General features: G+C 35.2%; 2 protein-coding genes across 2 annotated transcripts in view; both read right to left on the reverse strand.

Annotated features, from left to right (window-relative positions):
* Window positions 1–414: 414 nt before the first annotated feature.
* LOC138320001 (uncharacterized protein KIAA1958-like) lies at window positions 415–2,613 on the reverse strand. Its single transcript, XM_069263100.1, has 2 exons — window positions 1,793–2,613; window positions 415–1,562 (listed from the first exon to the last, which is right to left on the reverse strand). Exons 1-2 carry the CDS (start codon window positions 2,482–2,484, stop codon window positions 941–943), a joined length of 1,314 nt encoding a protein of 437 aa, XP_069119201.1. The 5' UTR covers window positions 2,485–2,613; the 3' UTR covers window positions 415–940.
* A 6,351-nt stretch (window positions 2,614–8,964) lies between these two features.
* The window catches only part of LOC138318005 (E3 ubiquitin-protein ligase UBR2-like), a 42,704-nt gene continuing 31,191 nt past the window's right edge, over window positions 8,965–20,477 (reverse strand). Inside the window, exons 40-48 of the mRNA XM_069260017.1 lie at window positions 18,891–19,043; window positions 18,016–18,249; window positions 17,174–17,249; window positions 16,669–16,802; window positions 15,973–16,081; window positions 15,087–15,227; window positions 14,414–14,584; window positions 13,829–13,930; window positions 8,965–12,724 (exon numbers count right to left, since the gene is read on the reverse strand). Of these exons, the coding sequence (XP_069116118.1) occupies window positions 12,583–12,724; window positions 13,829–13,930; window positions 14,414–14,584; window positions 15,087–15,227; window positions 15,973–16,081; window positions 16,669–16,802; window positions 17,174–17,249; window positions 18,016–18,249; window positions 18,891–19,043 (1,262 nt within the window). The 3' untranslated portion in view covers window positions 8,965–12,582. The remainder of the gene's footprint in view (window positions 12,725–13,828; window positions 13,931–14,413; window positions 14,585–15,086; window positions 15,228–15,972; window positions 16,082–16,668; window positions 16,803–17,173; window positions 17,250–18,015; window positions 18,250–18,890; window positions 19,044–20,477) is intronic.

Below are 20,477 nucleotides of genomic sequence, written 5' to 3' on the forward strand. Positions count from 1 at the left end.
CGAAAAAATTCCGATGCACTTTTATCCTATATGGAATGAAGTACTGATTGCGCATGCACCAAAGGCAAAATGAAAATATATATTATATTTTTGTGTTAATTAGACATACATACACACGATTGAACACCAATTATTTTTCAAATAATGAATATCATTCATGCTTTGTCGGCGGTGGAGCATCTTTAACATCGATGATCCCGATGAATTTATCTTTACTTTTCGACAAAAAAGCATATTAAAAATATATATATATAGAACTTGACACGTAAATTAGCGTCGTCTCTCAACATCTATCAGTTGACAAACATTTTTCTATCTTGGATAAAAGTGTTGGACTCCCCGCTATGTACTTTTTGCGAGAATGAATATGAAACGTATTAACACTTATTTTACGAATGTACAATAATATACAGTTGTTGACTGGGGTTGAGGGCAACAGATGATTTGTTGGACCCGAAGACAAACTGTTGCCCGAGGCCGAAGGCCGAGGGCAACAGTTTGTGTGAGGGTCCAACAAATCATCTGTTGCCCGAAAACCCAGTCGATAACTGTTTTGTTATACCCCAATGACTCAAAACATTTTTAAAGAGTAATTAATTTATTATTTTAAACCACTTTAACAAATATATCAAATAACAAAACAACATAATACCACATCACGAAACAAGGAATTTTGTGTTGTTTTTTCCTATTAGATGCATCTTCTTAAAATGAATAAACCAATCTGAATTTATTCAAATTAAATCATTGTGAGTGTTAATGTTCATCGTGTCCATGGAATGCTATAGTCCATAGTCTTTGTCAAGCTGAAGTTTTATTGTAACAATTAATGAAAAATACATGTATAGCATATATGTAACATTATAAGATACCGGTATATATTTCAAAGTTATTAATTAACACTGACAGTATCATCACAATATTGTGAAAAAAATCACATTCAACTATTATAAATGTTGATGTTGCATCCATGGAACGAAAAAACTGATTTTGCATGACTTTGCTGTGGAATATTTTCTATACTCCCAAGCACATCCGGATTTTCAAGCAAAGCAGCTAGTTCCTTGTCATCTATATCCAGCACATCACAACATGTAGTTTCGTGAGGTGTATGTGAGTTGGGTATAACTACATTTACTGGAGCAATCTCCTTCATTGGTGGTTGCGCAGAGCTTGAAGGTTGTGGAACAACTTTCCTTGCTAAAGCATATGACATTTCTCGTTTCTTCGTGTTACTTAATTTTGATGAATAGTGCTTCAAACTTGTTTCTGACTTGTGTTTTGATATGCCGATGATGTGTCGAGATTCATATCCACATTCATCCAACATAGATATACATGTTGCCCTAATACAGTGGTTGGAATATGTAGTTCCGAGCCCAGCCTCACTACTTATGGACTGCATCATGTACCCTAGTTTATTTTTACCAAGTACCATGTTGTCGTACCAAACATGATTTTCTTCCTTAATTGACTGACGGGGTCGCTGCCAAAGCGCATCGCATAGTGGATTTAGTTTTACTGAATACTTCTCAAAACTTGCAACAGGACAATTTGGTTTCCTGAAAAAAAACAATGTAAAAATTAACTGTTACTAACCGAATGATTCAAATACGAAATATGGATCTAACCTAGACCTTGTTGTTTAAATGTATCTTTTGGATAATCGTGGGGCGAGTGGGTTGAGACAAATTACAGTAGTAAAAGGTGACACGAGGAAATTTAGATTGCCTGTTGTAGAGCTTATCTCGGCACTTATGGACATTCTTGATTGGAATAAGAAATACATTACATACCTGGTTGCTCAAACATTCTGCCCCCATCTTGATCATCATCAGCAGTATCTCCCCTGTGGTTCTTTGTCAGCCTCGACACACTACAGGTAACATAACGTCTGCCGTCAGCGTCAGACTGCACTGTGTAATCATTTCTGGTCATGTTACGTAAATTTTCTCTACCTCTGTTACAAAAGTATAACATCAACTCGAAGAATACTTTCTGTTGTAGAGTTTTGGGTGTTTCCGTGCTGAACACTCCGCTGTCATACAGAACTTTCATATCTGCTTCATTTATGATTTCTTTGTGTTTCACTTCGCCGGCTCCCTCTTTCTTGATTTTTACCATACTGGCATGAAATACGTCATTGGCGGTCTGAAATCCGACGTCGTTGATTATGTCGATGCCATGGGACTTCTCAAAGGACTTTTGCAGCCCATATCTTATAGATATCATGGATTTTTTAGCATACATACTGCCGTCTTTTTTCCTTGCGGCGCAGTAGAACTTCCGTAGGATTTCACATAATTCGTCAACTGTAACATTGGTAAGGGACGATCCAACTGTACATCCAACCGCTTCACAGTATTCATGAAGATTTTCAGCAGTTCTGATAACGTTTTTAGTGTTTTTGCTATCACGGTCGTCCAGAATCTTCTGAATTTCATCCTCTGTTGCTTCCGCAAATCGAGTGCTGCCTTCCGCCATTATGTTTGTTTACCAAACGATAAGAGGATTGACGTCGCATTGACATACCATTGACGTCATGAATTGTAGGTGTGACGTCACTCCGGTCCAACAGCACATTTTAACAGTCGATTTTAACAGTTCTTTGGACCGCACGACGGAATAGTTCTTTTATTGGCATTTTTGGCAATAGAGTTTATATAGGAACTATTTTATAGGGGTATAACAATAACTAAGCTTCATATGGAATTTGAGATATTGCTTTGTGAAAAAACTACTTTTAATGTTAGTTTATCATTATTACCAATAATACTTGGCTTACATGATCGCCATAAAAATATGATAACATGATGCTACTACTTTTAAACAATATGTATATCACTGTAGAATTAAGAAAAACTCCCGTTTGTTTTGAAGTACTTAAATCTCATATATGCCTATACATGTATATCATGAGATCGAAAAGTTTCTATATAAATCAAAAAGTGAATATACCAACTTCCTTACACGATGGGGTGGATGGCATTCCTTATTTGAAAAGAGAGAACAATCTTAAATCACTTGTGATATGCATATTATAACCTAGATGGATATTGGTCTTGTGTTGCACATGTTGCATGTATATTGTTTGTCACCTCAGCTATATATGTATGTTGAATTTATTATATATCAATATAGTCAAGTGTGATACACATGCAATTATTGTAATTTATCCTGCAACTGTCCCACATACTGACCGATAACTACTGCCGGATAAACTTGTGCTTTATCCGTCAATACGAATGCTTTATCCGTCAATACGATCACGTGAATTTGTTCCATATCTGACGGAACTTTTTCTAACTTGACCCAGAACTAGAACCTTCCGGTGAATGGAACGTCATTCAGTCCCGCTAAAACGTGACGTCACATTCACCGGAATGACGTCATTTTTACGCTATCGAAAATCTCGTATGGCGGTGTCGTCTTTTTTCTTGGCTCATGGCAAAGGTATGTATTGCAAAATAATTCTTTAATAGGTATTTATTGGGTTTTTTTTTGAGTGTTTTTTATTTTGTTTGAGCGATGTATCATACTGAATAAAATTACGGATACTATTTGTGAATGCGCTTATTTATTTCCCACGGCAGTAAACAGGAGTACACTCTCATTCGGTACATAGTGAATGAATCTTTACCTCCGCATCAAAGATCTACTGGAAGCTTCTCGCTTCGGGCAAAACCAAGTAAATAACTGTCAATTTGCTTTCGGTTTGAATGCCACAACTGTTGCAGGATAGACAGAATACACGGTTAGTATCTTACAATACAAGTTTAATTTTGGTGCTCGACACGGAAAGCCGAGATGACTCGGCAAAGCCTCGTCATCTCGGCTTTCCTAAGTCTCGCACCAAAAATAAACCTTGTATTGTAAGATACTAACCATGTATTCTCTATTTATCCTGCAACTGTCCCACATACTGACCGATAACAACTGCCGGATAAACTTGTGCTTTATCCGTCAATACGATATGCTTTATCCGTCAATACGATCACGTGAATTTGTTCCATATCTGACGGAACTTTTTCTAACTTGACCCAGAACTTGAACCTTCCGGTGAATGAAACGTCATTCAGTCCCGCTAAAACGTGACGTCACATTCATCGAAATGACGTCATTTTTACGATATCGAAAATCTCGTATGGCGGTGTCGTCTTTTTCTTGGCTCATGACAAAGGTATGTATTGTTAAGTAATTCTTTAATGGGTATTTATTGCTATTTGAGTATTTTCATTTCCTTTCAGTGATATATCACCCTGAATAGAATTACGGTGACTGTTTGTGAATGCGCTTATTTATTTCCCACGGCAGTAAAAAGGAGTACACTCTCATTCGGTTAAGTGAATGAATCTTTACCTCCGCATCAATGAAGCGTCTCGCTTCGAGCGAAACAAAGTAAGGAACTGTCAATTTGCTTTCGTTTTGAAAGCCATAATAGTTGCAGGATAAACAGAATACACGGTTAGTATCTTACAATACAAGGTTTATTTTGGTGCGAGACTTAGGAAAGCCGAGATGACGAGGCTTTTGTAAGATACTAACCGTGTATTCTCTATGTATAGTGTCTGTATTGTAGTGTAAGGTTCAGTTTTGTTCAGTGTAATTGTATTGTGTATATTATGAAAATCGTTTCGCGGGGGATAACAAAAATTGAAATGTTAAAAAATCATACCTTCTTTGCAGAGGCAAGCGTTCTAAAAAGTGAGGCAGGAGACTTTGGAAGAAGAAAATCAGTTAGGAAGAAGCGAAAAGATAATATTCTAAATTTAGTCGACTTTTAAAATCATGCAATGTGGTCAGCAGCTACATTGTACAATATCTAACGCCCTACCTGCAGAGAAACGGCTGTAAAATACTGTTATTATGTTGCTAAATACATCTGTAAATGTTTGAGCCAGTTCCAAATCATAACTCGCATATTGTGACTCGGAAATACCGGATGCTACTAATTAGACCAAATGCCCATATACTGCAGCTTTTTGCTTTGTGTCCACCAGAAAACCTACAGTCCTGGTAATAATTATATCCAGTAATCCGTACTTCCTTCGCTCAGCTTCCTGTGAGGAAGAGCAGAGGGAGCTTTGCAGAAACCTATATAAACAGAAGATCGATTGGGAGTCAGTTTCTAATTGTCATCGCCATCTTGTTTATAACCTCGTTTCCATGCCTTCACTTTGATCTGTGTACTATAGAACAGCATTTGTCTAGTTTCAGAAGCGCTATATATTTCTCTTTTTAAGTTCACTTTGACAAGCAATTATAAATATACATAGCAATGTTATACATCAATATTCTCACGAAATATAAATGACTACCAAGTATATATTAACATCATAAAATCATTAATTGTCATGGTCACATATATGTTAGTCTCGCGTTTCTCAAAACAGAAATAATTAATGATTACTGATTGTTAGGGTAGGGCAAATGTTAACAGACGACAAATCCATTGTATACGGATGATCCATAGTTTGTATATGACTCCCATTGGTTTTTCAAAAAAAAAATCAACACTATAACACACAAAATGTAAATTTAATTCTCGGATCTGCAAAATCGACTTCCATTAAAGACAGAATAATATATATGTAAATGTAATTGGTGATAAGCGGTTACATTCAAATCCAAAAGGATGTCAATGTGGTTTTTTTTCGTGAAACACAGACATGAAATGCGTATGCTGTGATGATAACATCGATCAGATAAATATGAGACACGAGTTAACTTACAAACATATACAAATCTGCTGCATATCATTCTTGGACAGAATACTGGCGCGAGGACAAACACAATGTGATAAAAAATCAGCAAGAATTATGGCTCCTTTTTGTCATTTTATGCATAAATAGTGTTGCACAGCTATGAATTCAATTTATAGTTGGTTTTTTTTTTTATCGCAAAAGGATAAATGTGGCATTCTCGATACCCCATAGGTTATATCTGCCTACGAACTATCTCTTAGTGGCCCTGAAGCTAGGGCGTTAGAATCGTACCTGCTGCCCCTATTGCATGATCGTACAAGGCGACTAAATTTAGAATCTTATATCTTCCTAACGTCTCCCTTGAGGTAGGCTCTGGGTTTCGTCACTTGGTCGAGACGCACCAAAGTCTATACATGACTGGGTTGGGTGCTTCGGTGATATAGCACTATATAAAAAGGGTAAGAGTTTCAGTTTACAAGAAGACACAACACGAATATACCACAGTCTCCCAAAACACACACTTCACACATTCAACACATCGCATACATTAGACACCGTCCATACATGTACATCAAATGAATTGTATAACGGTTCAATGTGGTTGACTGTTGTTCTGTGTCTCTATGTAATCTTCAAAAGGAACTTCTGCATGCCTGCGATTGGTCAGGGGTTTTTTTCTCCTGTGCTGTCTCCTTTTTAAGTATGAGATAGTCCAGGGATAAATATGACGTCAGTGATAGTAACCCCTGGAGAGGAGCTTTGATTACATGTTGGTACATTATGCACCTGCCTTTGAAAGAGGAAAGACAGAAATTATCTTATATTAATATCATATATATATATATCAACTAAAATTGGTAGGTCTGTTATTGAATGGCAGCCCAAAGAGTGGTGCTATTTCATTGCGACCACGGTGGCCATTAGGTAACATGCTTTGTACAACCAATGTTTTGATGGTACGTTGATTTGGTATGAGTTTCTTATACAGGAAATAGCCAAATACAATACACTGAAATACGTACGAATAAATCAAAATAAACAAAATGTTACTTTTAAAAGTACCAGTCTGTCTAAGAATCAAGCGTGTGTTGATTTATGACCTTTAGGGTTTTCATTTCAAAATGGAATGATATTGCATGACCGAACACAGAAATTGTATATTTCACCTTGGGAATCGTACGTTGCAATGGAATTCCTGTGCCTTATAGTTGAAAATGAAATAAACGATAAAAAAATTATTACAAAACAAAAAAGATATATCAATAATGGAATCATGAAAAGCATTTGTGAAGTAAAGTAAAAGTGATATCTAAAACTAAAAGCATTACAATGAATAAATAATATTTATGTGAACTTGTTCGATCTGCATATAAGGACAGATCTTATGAAAATAAGTAATAACATTTTTAATTCGGTTTGTTTGTTTAGTCTTCTGTCTATAACAACCAGGGTCATGTAAGGACGTGTCAGGTTTGATGATGAACACTGCCGACCAGAAGTCAGTACCTGGCAACTGTCCCACATGGGATTCGAATTACAGATTATAAACTTATCACTATTTAATATTTTAATAACGTTGTAATGATTTTCGAAAAGGTGAGTTTCAGTATAAGTATTTGTTTTTTATTTGTGATTTTTCAACTCAGACTTGATAGCGCTAGTAGAATAAATTCAAGACCAGTATTAGTATCACAAACCAGACATATGTATTTTATTATCTAGAAATGTTAGTTAACAATTTTGATAACTTTGCGCCACACATAATTCACAGACAATGACATCACTTTACAAAGCTGTAGTTACAGTAATACGAGCAAATAAACTTCTGTATCCAGATATAAGTTTGTCTATTTATGAAGCTGCGATAGGCGTTGCATATTTACACAAAGGCGCCCAAAAACTTATTATTTCTTACGTAAACTATAAAGAGCTTTCCAACTTCCATTCACACGCTCGCGGCTTTCCTCGACATAAATAACATTGATGTATCGTGGAACCGCTGTCAATAATCTTTCATCTATAAGTCCTTAACATAAGATTAAGCTGGATACAAATATACACAAAATATGCATTCGTATAATACAAATGTTTCAGGCTGTGCTAAAATTACTTCAGGGAAAGGGCAATTGCCACTGAGAGGAAGCCTCTGGGTTGTCACCTGATCAGACACACCATAGACTCTAGATCTGCTCTGCTTAGCGCTCATCACAAAGAAAGCGGGACGATTAGTTTGCTGGTTGTCAGTATAATGTGACCGTGCGATGTGTGTTGTTTGGTATCTTTGGCGGCATGCATCAATCAGATAGCATTATGAAAAGGGAAAACTTTAATATTATTTGGATACAACACAAAACATAAATACATTCGCACTTACAATACACCTCATACATGTGCAGGGGGAGGCCGTATTTAGAGGATTTTTGCTGTCAATATGACGTTATGCCCAATCAACCAACCAACCTTGAATGAAGGTCAAAACCATGAACAAATGTCACTACAAGTCGATTTTTGGTGTAAGCTTATATGACTTCTCTGAATGAAGGTAAAGTTAATTCATTTCAGAAATCTATAATCCCTTTTCTCCATCATACTACAAGCTGACTAACAGGTCTCTAGATGTTAAGAAGCTGTTTTAGCTTACTTTTTACCTATCGCCTATGACCTTGAGTGAAGATCAAGGTCATTGATTTAGGCAAACTTGCCTTTAATACAAGTATGCTGTATTCTTCTGATAAGGTGTCTTGGTCTTCATTTTATTGACAAAAAGGTATTTCAGATTTTTAACTTTTTCAACAGGTTTGACCTTGATTGAAGGTAAATGTCAATTATTTGAATAAGCTTGGGAACCCTTCACACAAGCAATCTGAAAACCAAAAGTTGTGTCTTTTATCATAATATTTAGACAGGAAGTTATTTAAAAGGAAATTTCAACTCTGGGTAGAAGGCAGTCCAACAATGTTAGAGGTATAGCACAATGAAACACTTTTACAACATTACGTCAACACCAGCAAAATAGAAGTCTTGAAAGAAAACGACTGACAAGAAGACTCTTATGTTATGAGAGGAGGTGGACGGATAGTGCACACTTCATTATAGTACTATAGCTTACGTGTCTTCCAGGTTAGTGAGCTAAAATCAAAGTGCTACTTGTCATATGCATGACATTTTATTTGATTATGAAGAGGAAAACTTTTAAAATGATAGTTGATTGCTATATGCAAGCAACTTTCTTTCGAGAAAAGATGAACAAACACAGATAGATGAAGCCAATGAAGGGCCTGTTTAATATTTACAAGTATCCTACAACACCATAATTACATATTATAACAGTAGAGCTTCTTCAACGTGTAATCTTAACATAAGAGTTCAATCCTAGTAATAGCACACTAAAAGGTCCTGCTGGTAGGGACTGCAGGTAAAGTCGCACACTAACCGGACAGCCAATCCCAGTTCTTAATATACACACTAGGAGACAACAGGCCATGTTGTCAGGTCTTCATCTTCCTGTCTTGAGACAGGAACTTGTAATTTAATGCAAATATGCTTAACAACTAATAAAAACAAACGTGCTTATTAAAACAGCTTGAGTTTTTCGTGTAAAAATTGATAACAAAGGTGTTATATTTTTAAGCATTTTACATAAATAATATGATTATAATTAGCAACAAAAGATCATATTGAATCATCACTATTCTGTTAGTTAACTACCAAACATTTGAATGAACTGAATCAAAAATCTAGTTGCAGGTAATTCATTGAAAACTTACAGATCAAGTGTTTAAAGCATGTTGTGATAAATTCATAATCTCATGAAATGCACTACTTTGAAAGGGTATTCCTTGGTTTGAATTGGTTTCAGAGTGCTGAAAAGACACTAGATGGTAAAGGGGTACTTTTCCCAGACAGAAAAATGTATAATCTTAACATATAATATACTGCATTGGTACATTCACATCACCAAAAGTTCATATCGGTATGTTTCTGCTTTATCCACTGCCCTCATCATTGGGTAAATCATAACTGATAGACATCATGTAAAAACATGTGAAATCAGTTTTCTAGTATTCTAGTAATGTTAGCGTTCCTGATGTTCAAACGAAGAAATGTCCCTTTTATTATAGTTTATTATAATGTAAGAGGAGCTGAGCATCGACGTGGCGAGTGATTTCCTTTACAATACAATGTATTTATAAACAAACACCAATATGGCAAAATTAATTCAAATTACTGTAGTATCTAGGGTACTCTGTTCCAATAATTTAACGTTTCTCTTTTAATTTGGCACAAAAATGCACAAAACCCTTTCAGCATGAAAGTAGTTTAAAGCACTATTATAATGTATTCGTTACTGGATCGGATTTATCATTTACCAGATATAAAACTTGGCAACAAATAAATTACAAAATGATTTGATCATTGAATTTCCCTTCATTTTCTTTCTAAAAGTGTAACAGCCACAATCAGTGATGGTTCAATCAGCCATTCTGATTCTAATAAGGGAACTTTAATGCCAAAATACTTAATATCATTTAAAGAGTGTTCTCATGTCTATTTGACATGCTGATTGAAGAACTATAAAATGCTTTAATATCCAGAACTATACATTAACATGTTCATGCAAATCTATTACAGTGTATACACAATCAACAAATCCTTGTACGAAGGGAAGTAACTCAAATAATGCACTTAGTTAACTGTCAAAATATAAAGCACTAAAAATAAATAAGTATACTTTGTAACATTAATCAATTAACCTACTATAGAAAATGAGGGGCTGATCATCAATTACCAGGTGAAGTACAACATCATCCTCAATAAACTCAAAAAAATTATCTGTCTGTAGTTGTGTGAGGCAAAACCTTAACAAAACAAAGCCACATAGACAATTCCTGAGAGACGCCATAATGAATTGCAAAGAGCCATGAATAATTCACAAACTGGTTATAATGCATAAATATGTCACACAATGACTGGACAATCTCAGAGGTAAAGTCACAGGGCTAAAAACAAGACACAACATTCCAGGGTCTGAGCTCCTCAAATACAATTAAGATGCCTGCATTTATGAACAAAAGCATATTTTTTTCATGGTGCTCAAAACTTACATAAAAATCTGTGTTGACATATAAATCTGGTTTGAAACATGTTTGTATAAGCATTCAGTATATAAATAATAATATGAATATTTTGAATGGAACAGCACAAATAGATCTATAGGTATAGTCTGATCATAACAGTTAAGATATTTATTTAGTAGATAATGTGACTTCTCATTATCTAACAATAATGAATTTACTAATACCATTCATAAAATATCTTACCATAATATTACAATGTCCTTCTCAGACTCGTGGTGAAAGACAGTTTTTATTTTGAGGTGCAAAATATCATATATAACAGAGTGCATACAATTTCTACCCTACATGGTACACAGCTATCAACAGCAAGGGCAACCCTATAAAATATCTCCCTGGATCATATAAACTCATTCACCCCTGAAGACACATAAAGGCTCTATTAAATCAAAGCCTAGACCAGTCCATTATGAATCATCAGGGGTGAATGAGTTAATCAGTCTATCAAAGCCTAGACCAGTCCATTATGAATCATCTGGGGTGAATGAGTTAATCAGTCTATCCAGGGTTTGATGTACTTTCTATTATGTAGTCTCATATCCATTTAATTCTTAACATTGTTGCTGTCATTAGTTCCAAGTGATCATTTTATTACTTTAATGTAAATCAATAGAGAGAGAAATGAATTGAAGCGTGACATTTCCCCTTAGCTCTAGCTATAGGCCATCAAAATATGGAGTATCTCTGGTCCAGGGTACACATTGGTATGTTATGTGGATGTGAACCCCATGTATCCCAGTGGTATACAAAATTAATGTAGGTCCAAATATCCTGCACTCCAGAGTATATATCCTTCCTATATATATTTCTAGTGTTATATGCTATGACTGTGCAAGTCCAGCTTGATATTATATATATATATATGTTGTTTGTGTATATATATACAAAATATCTAAACCCCCACTCCCCAACTTTTTTATCTACCCATGCCCAAATAAAAAGGTCCTCCTTTTGAATATAGCTGATGTACAAGATACATATGCAAACTTAAGAAAGGTTATATAGTGTATAGAACTTGCCATGTATTTTGTAGAATTCCAGTCATACTCAGTGGTCTAACTTGAAAAAAAAAAACAAATCTGAACTTAATAGAGCACTTATAATAATTATAATGATAAACATCTGATAATTTCATGAGGAATATATTATTATGTATGAATATATCAACTCACATCAGGTATAAATCACAGTATAAATAAATATGTATGCACTGAACCTCTACCATCAAGCAGAGCCAATAACACTGTCAAATATCAGTACCGGTAAATCATATATAGCTGGCGAGTAGAACATCAACTCATTTCATAGAGGTAGAAATTACTAGTAAATTACCAGTAAAATACCAGTAGATAGAAATTCTGACTTTAGTTTCAAATCTGGCTGACTTTAGTTTCAAATCTGGCAGACAGGACATGACTGTTGAATCAAAAGGTGATTCAGTTAATCATCCACTCAATTTTCATCTACTTGAATTTAATACTAGAGAGAAAAAATGGCAGAGAGAGTGACCAATCAATCTTACAAGTTTACATCACTCAATTTATATATCTTAAACGCTACGTTTAAATGACTGAGCTCAGGTCTTCGTAACAAACACTAAAATATCCCTGGACGACGAATGTTAGGTCTCAGAAGTTCGTAATAATTTCCAGAATGACCAATATCGTAAAGTTCGTGACAATATGACCATAGTAGGAGATAAAATCCTGAGCAGAAGTAGAGTGTTACATAAATCCTAGCTGTCATAGATGCTGCCAGTCGATGGTGAGCAGGTTGCTGTGTGATTCAAGATTGTGAGCGATAGTCTGTGGGATAGAGTGGGTGAACCAGAGTTTCTCCAGCGCTTTGTAACTTGTCTGACACAGAGTCAGAGGGTTCCCACGTCTGCAAAAACAACATGTAATTGTAATAGCTTGTCTGACAGATAAATAGGAGGTCCCAACACCTACAATAACTAAAAATACCTGCTAGACATACTGCTAATGTGTTTGCAGCCTCTATGTGTAAGCCAGACAGGACACAACAAGACCTAGTACTAAATGACAGATAAGGAAGGAGCAAAAGGATGACACCTTATCCCTTTCTCTCAAGGCATGGGCAGGATGGGGCATTATACCTTTAATAGTACATCATGTGACAGAATACTGGATTCTGATTGGCTACACACATGGGTACTATTTGCATTATAGCGAGCACTATTGAAGTGGTGCCAAATTGAATGTGAATGTATTGTGACATCACATTTACATGACGTCATTATAACGTTGTGCTTCGACCAAGAAGTGAAGATGGTGGACAAGCTGTTGTGTGCGAGGATGGAATTAAATGTTACTTTTCTACAGATGACAGTTTACTCATGTTCTAATATTAATCTACTTTAAATCTTCATGAAGCTGAATCCCATTTTATAGAATCACAGAATTCTGCAAGCAATTCATAAATTGTACTTTTAATGTAACAATGTGGTGTGGAAATGAAGAAAGCATTGCGAGGTGTCACTTAACGTGCTTCTATTACGATGACATGAAAACTGGTCTCATGTGAGGGTGATGTACTAAACTAATTATGGGCTGGCTGTTAGTGCACTATTGCCTAATAGTATTGTCTTGTGATGGGATAGTGCCCGAGCTGATCCCTCGACAATACTATGAGGCAATAGTAAAAACAACACTAATTATTTCATCTATGAAGATTCTCTATAATTTTCTGTTTTATAAGTGAAATGTGATCAGTTTAACATGTTTTACTACATGTTGCCAGTATGTACTTTGTAGTTCATAAAAATGTGTAAATGAAAATGAAATGGCTACAATTGACCTCTGAAGTCCAATTTGTTATAGCATTTCCTATAGGATTAAAAAACTTTTTTTAAATGTCTATTTAATAAATCCACAGATCACTTACAACAAACAAGGAATTCCTTTACAATATACAAAGATCTGTATCTTGTAATAAGAATCTGTTTTAACTAGGTATAAAAATATTTACCTGAGTCCTTGATCAGTTTCGCCGTAAACATCCAGGTAAGGAGGGGGTACAAAACAGCCCTTAGATTTCCCAGCCAGCAGTAGTATCTGACACTCTCGTACCCTGTTAAAACAAAACCACCATGTGTACTCATGCTTTGTCCTGTAAGGCCTGTTTGGTGGACAGAGCTATCTAAATGTGGTTTACTTTGTATTTATCTAAATCAACGAATGATATGACAGGTTTAGTGGTACATGTAAAAGAAAACTGTCAGAAATACTGTAGGCCAGCTTTCCTTCGAGGCTACTAAATTTCACGATTTCAATTTCAATACAAGTTCCTAAATATTAAAATTTGCGTTTGAGAAATCTCAATTAATTTAATCGATATTTATATTAATTTGCTGAGCTAAACATTCCTGAATTTACACGGATCACAAAATTTGCAAAAGTAAAATGCAACCTTAAAAAAGTTGGTTTACAGTTTAAGGAAGAAAAACAACAGACTTACCCCTGGGGACCAAAGTGGGAAAGCCTAATGGTGACATCTTATAAGTGGAGAGATTTAAATCACAGCATATTAAAAACAATAGAATTTAAAACTGACCTGAGAAATATTCCGATGCCAGCACCACAGCTTATGGTGTGCTCTGTAGCAGCTCCACAGGTGGTTCCATCCACATCAGCCTGGCAGCAGTAACTCTGGGAACATAGCATCTTACCACACACTAGACACATGGTGGGGGCTCGGCTCTCGTCACCATCCGACTTAGGGCAACTATATGTACACAACAACACACCATATATCTTACCCGGTACTTATATGTATTCTGCATTTACACATTATATGAGTTATCTTTCCTTGTGGGTAGGTACTAATTGTTATGTGTTGTTTTGCTAGCGTATAAACATATCTTTTTCTGGGAACACAACATACTTTTTGTTCATACAATGATGACGTCATTATCGATATCTACCCAAAAGGGCAGATAACTCTATAATATGCAAAGATGGAATAAGTAGTTATGGATTAATGAAAAGTAAAGGATTTGTAAAATGATATTCTGTGTTAAACTAAGATTTCTTCAAATTGTAAAAAAACATCAAACTTGGACATGATTATTAGCTATGTTCAGAATACTAATTTTCTTCTTGGAATTCCCATTGAAATACATGTATTTTCTATATGTCAGTAAAGCGCTGATTATATTGCTACACTATATTGCTATATATAGATAAATCAATAGATAAATTTACAGTGACATGACCGGTCAACTTACGTGAAAGATGAGACTTCGTTGATGAGTTCGCTGTAGTCCTCTGGTAAGGTGACCAGACGGTTGACCTTCCGTGGGTAACTTATGATTTTCTCACTGCTGGCTGTCATTATCTGACTACCAATATTATCATTATGACACCATCTGAAAGTAATATCATACCAGATGTCAACATCCAATGGTTTTGAACATTTTTCACATTTTTTTCATTATATTTTACTTTGTGCATCACAATAACTTCTGTACCTCTATAGAAGAGCCCTGTCCCTAAAAAAACCCAACTGATTTTCAATGGTTCTAACCATTAAATGCACAATGGAAATTTCTTTTACCTTTTTACAAATTGATTTGTGACTTATACTACGGAGAATAATTTTGTTAAAGTCTACAGGTCCCATTATCCTCTTAACACCACTCTGGACACCAACTTAATCAAATATGGTATAAAAAATTCTAACTGAAATTTTAAACACAACAATATCTGTGTATAAAGGAGAAATGAACTCCACAGAACAAGGGTTTGCTTTGTATTACACTATAAACCACTTTATAATTTGAGAGATACAAATTTTCACGAGAGGTCTTGGCACAGATTAAAATGTTTTGTGAATAATTGTATAAAACATCTATATAAATGCACGATTGTCAGTACAATGTAAGAGTCCTTGATTGAGAATGTATTCATGAATATGGTAAATAAGGATGGGAAATATTGTATAAACAAAAATAAAGTGGCTAACAATACTCTATAAACACTGTCTTGCCCAGTAAGCTATTGCTGCTTGCAATGAATTTCAGTCCAATTTGGGATTATGTGTTATGTGTTGGAAGCAGTTTTTGTGACAAATATTATATTTGGAGAATTTGCATAGAACATATGGAGACTTACTCTTTGACCAGACTGTTGATAATGTCTCCTTGATTTTCAAACAGAGCAGAAAGATGAAGTGGTAGTGCCAGATAACGACATAGAGGTTCAAATTCATCATCATTCAGCTCTGAAAACATAAATGTTATATTCATTTTTTAACTGGTAAATACTTTTTTATAGATTGACAACTGATAAATGTCTCAAGCCATAAACTACTGCCACTAGAATTGGAAATACTAATATTTTCCCCATAATTGGGTTATAGAAAAGGTATAGATATAATTACATAGTTTCTCATTAAGTTTGCCATAAAGTTTAAGTTATATGACCATACCAGGGAATTTAAATGTCCTTTCATAACCTGGAAGTATGTAACTTCTCATTACGTTTGCCATAAAGTTTAAGTTATGTATGACTATATATATCCAGACAATTTAAGAGTCCTTTCATAACCAGGAAGTATGTAGTTTCTCATTAAGTTTGCCATAAAGTTTAAGTTATGTATGACTATATATATCCAGGGACAATTTAAGAGTCCTTTTATAACCTGGAAGTATGTAGTTTCTCATTAAGTTTGCCATAAAGTTTAAGTTATGTATGACTATATATATCCTGGGACAATTTACATGTCCATTCATAACTTGGAAGAGGGGACTAGTAACCTGTATGATGTGACAACATTTTTAAGCATTTTACCAGACAGAGCATATTTACCTTGAAGATTGCTAGGGGGTGGTACCTCTGTGATCTGGTGATACAGTAAGGCAGCACATCGTAGGAAGGGCAGACACGCTTTACGTAGGTACTGACTCAACTGCCAGGGCTGAGGTGGGTTCTCCCCTTCCATCCTAACAGAAAAATATAAGTTATGTTTAATTTGGTCACAACATCCTATACAAAACATTCCAACATGGTTTTTATGAACTTTTCCAGTTTCAGAGTATGTTTAGTTAAAAGGAGTCTTCAAATTAAGGTGAAAGAGTTAAGAATCAAGGTTAAGACATGAGGTAAGGTAACAAGAATATTTCACAATCTATTACTGTCATTATCAAAGCTATGTTTTGCCTGTAATATTGAATGAAGGCCAAGGTCATTTATTGCAACATTACATTGTTATATATTGAAAGTATATTTATAATATTTTCAGTCAGAAGAATGTTTTATACCTATAAATAAAAGGAAAGCCTTGTTGCGTGGCCTAATGTGTCGGGCTACTTACTTTGCTTCCTTTCTGATATGGGTGTAGATCTTAAGAAGGGCTTCCCCTTCATTGTCCGCTTCAAGTTCCATCATTCCTACACAACACATATACAATGTACACTATGTATAAATAGTGTAGACTAAAATAAATCATAGTTTATGGTAATCAGAATTCAGATGATTTAAGTCTCATGTTAATATGATTTAATTTAGAATGTTATGATACAGGTGAAAATTTTTATATGTGTACAAAATTAAAACGTTTTCACAAATTTCTGATGACAAACTTATTTTCGCATGCAATTAAATTTCGCATAGTTTGCAGGCTGAAGTAAATCGCTGTGAAAATGTTTCAACTATAGGTAAAATATAAACAAGTCAGCATTATCTGTACTTACCTTGAGAGGGGATATCACAGGTCAACATTATCTATACTAACCTTGAGAGGGAATATCACAAGTCAGCATTATCTGTACTTACATTGAGAGGGGATATCACAGGTCAGCATTATCTGTACTTACATTGAGAGGGGATATCACAGGTCAGCATTATCTGTACTTACCTTGAGAGGGGATATCACAGGTCAACATTATCTATACTAACCTTGAGAGGGAATATCACAAGTCAGCATTATCTGTACTTACATTGAGAGGGGATATCACAGGTCAGCATTATCTGTACTTACCTTGAGAGGGGATATCACAGGTCAACATTATCTATACTAACCTTGAGAGGGGATATCAGAGGGAATATCACAGGTCAGCATTATCTGTACTTACCTTGAGAGGGGATATCACAGGTCAGCATTATCTGTACTTACCTTGAGAGGGGATATCACAGGTCAACATTATCTATACTAACCTTGAGAGGGGATATCACAGGTCAGCATTATCTGTACAATATGAGCAGTCAGTACGAACTGTAGTGAATGGTGATCCCCTAGCCCGCCGGTAGGTATAGTCCCCACCGAGGGTGTCTGACTCTCCACATATAGTGATGGCAGACTCACAGTCAGGGTCAGCAGGTAACCAAACATATCTATGTCCAATATACTCTGGGTATCCCGTCGTGTTCTGTGGGTCTCCGGCATTAGAGCTGTAATATATCATACATATAACGGCATTAGAGCTGTAATATATCATACATATAACGGCATTAGAGCTGTAATATAACTCATTATTCTGTCTCTTGACATTATTCTGTATTTGCATATTACAGTTATTTGCCCTTCTGGGTAGGTACATGCACTGATTGTGAAATCTTGTGTTTGTGAGCTTAACCTCATACATTTTAGAGAAAATGACATAAGTTTTGCTCACAAAACAATGACGTCACAATGAATACCCACCTGCAAGGGGCAGAACTTTGTAATAAGCAAATACCCACCTGCAAGGGGCAGAACTTTGTAATAAGCAAAGACAGAATAGCTACAACAACATATGAAAGTAAATCTTGGTATTCTTTATTGTTCTGTGGGTTTCAGATATCAGAGCTTTGCCATTTTTATCCCCCTTGTAAATTTTCAGCATGGTTACAGCATATCAAATGAATGCAGCATGGATGAAGTATGATGCTTAAATTCTACCACTATGCTGCGAGTGCAGTTCAAGCTGTAAATAGGTAAGGGAGCCAGGAAAGGACCAAAAATGAAAAACAGTTAAACTTCATTCAATCATTAAACAACAAGTAAAAGATAATTAATTGTTGAGCTGTTAAAGCCTGTGTGTGAGCCTCACCTGACAGGAGACGTAGACAGTGCTGTTTGACTAGGTTTTGAGGGATCACTTGACTGAATACACAGGCAAACTTGATGAGTGCAGAGAGGCAGTCTGACTGGCGGGTGGAGAGCGCCCCAAACAGAGGCTTTTCCTCCACCTTCAGCTGTTGTTCTGTAAAATAAATTTGTACCAAAATATGTAGTGGTTTATCTTAATTTTTACATTATATCTTCAGTAATTAATCAAATTCCCAGAATTTTCACACTAACCCCGGTCAAAACTTTGAATTCAAAGAGCAAACGGATGAGATGTATGAGATTTTATTTCTTGAAGTTTTAGAATGATTGTTACTCTCTATTACAGTAAATAAACATTAGTCATTACATTCTAGATACATGTACATAATGCAAAAAACCATCCATCATGACATCATGGCTTTTACCTTTACAATTAAATACTAATCCATGCAGAAGTGAAGGTCAAGGTATTAAAGGTAGGTTTCGCCCAACCATATAATTTTTTTTTTTGTATAAATCCGATAAACAGAAGAAAAGGTGAAAAAACATATTAAAATTCCTCAATTTAATTTCTTAATGCGTCTTGAATACAAAATTGAAGGAAATCCTTGATTTATTACAATTGTCAGGCTGACAGGATTGTATGCAAATGAAGCTGCAATGGATTGTGTTATCGAAGTTTCGTGCATACGCATTGTTACGCACTTAAAGTAAACAAAATGACTGAATGAAAGCGTGTGAGAAAAAAATGTATCAGAATCGGCATCAACATGTAGGAAATTAGAATGGAAATGGTAGCATCCTAGGATATCTCTAGGGAATGAAACTCAGAGATGGCAATGTAGCAATAGAAGAAACAGAAGTCACATCTCAAGCGGAACTCGCCTGGATTCTGTTGTGTTGCACGTGGTGAGTAAATTTCGACACATATGCCAGCGCACATACAGCAGTAGACTAACTACATAGTACATATACTTTTGATATACTAAGATAGCGAGCGAATGTAAGTAACTTGAAGTGTTATAGATAACATGACATGTATAAACAAACCATTGTACTTTGATTTGTTTTTTTTTTTACTAAACATGCCGTGTTAAGACTGTCACTTCTATCTGACATTTTGTTGCATGCTTCCAATTGTTGATGCGGCCTCGTTTTGGAAAAAAATATGTCGTGTTCTATGTAAAGCTTGACTTTGCTCTATTTTTAGAGGAGTAATTTCCTGGTCAAGCTAGGCAACTGACCACACAAATTGTTCGCTGTATGCATCGAAAATGATCTGAAGATTATATCTATGCACAAGATAAATTTCAATTTCATAAACTTTATATTTCATTGGGCGAAACCTACCTTTAAACTACTTTGTATTACAGACAACAGTCATATATGTCTATATAGGATATTAAAGGGACAAAGCAAAAACGTCTTTTATAGACAGGTAAATTATGTAGTATTTTGCAGCAAATGAGGTTAATTAATGAGTTTCCTTTAAAGACAGATGTTCTTTATATAAAGGTGTCCTTTAAAGCAAATTTTATTTTACTGTATATATGGCCTTATGACTTATAGGTATGATTTGGATTTTATT

The sequence above is a fragment of the Argopecten irradians genome, chromosome 3 (genome assembly GCF_041381155.1).
Source record: "Argopecten irradians isolate NY chromosome 3, Ai_NY, whole genome shotgun sequence".
Classification (NCBI taxonomy): domain Eukaryota; kingdom Metazoa; phylum Mollusca; class Bivalvia; order Pectinida; family Pectinidae; genus Argopecten; species Argopecten irradians.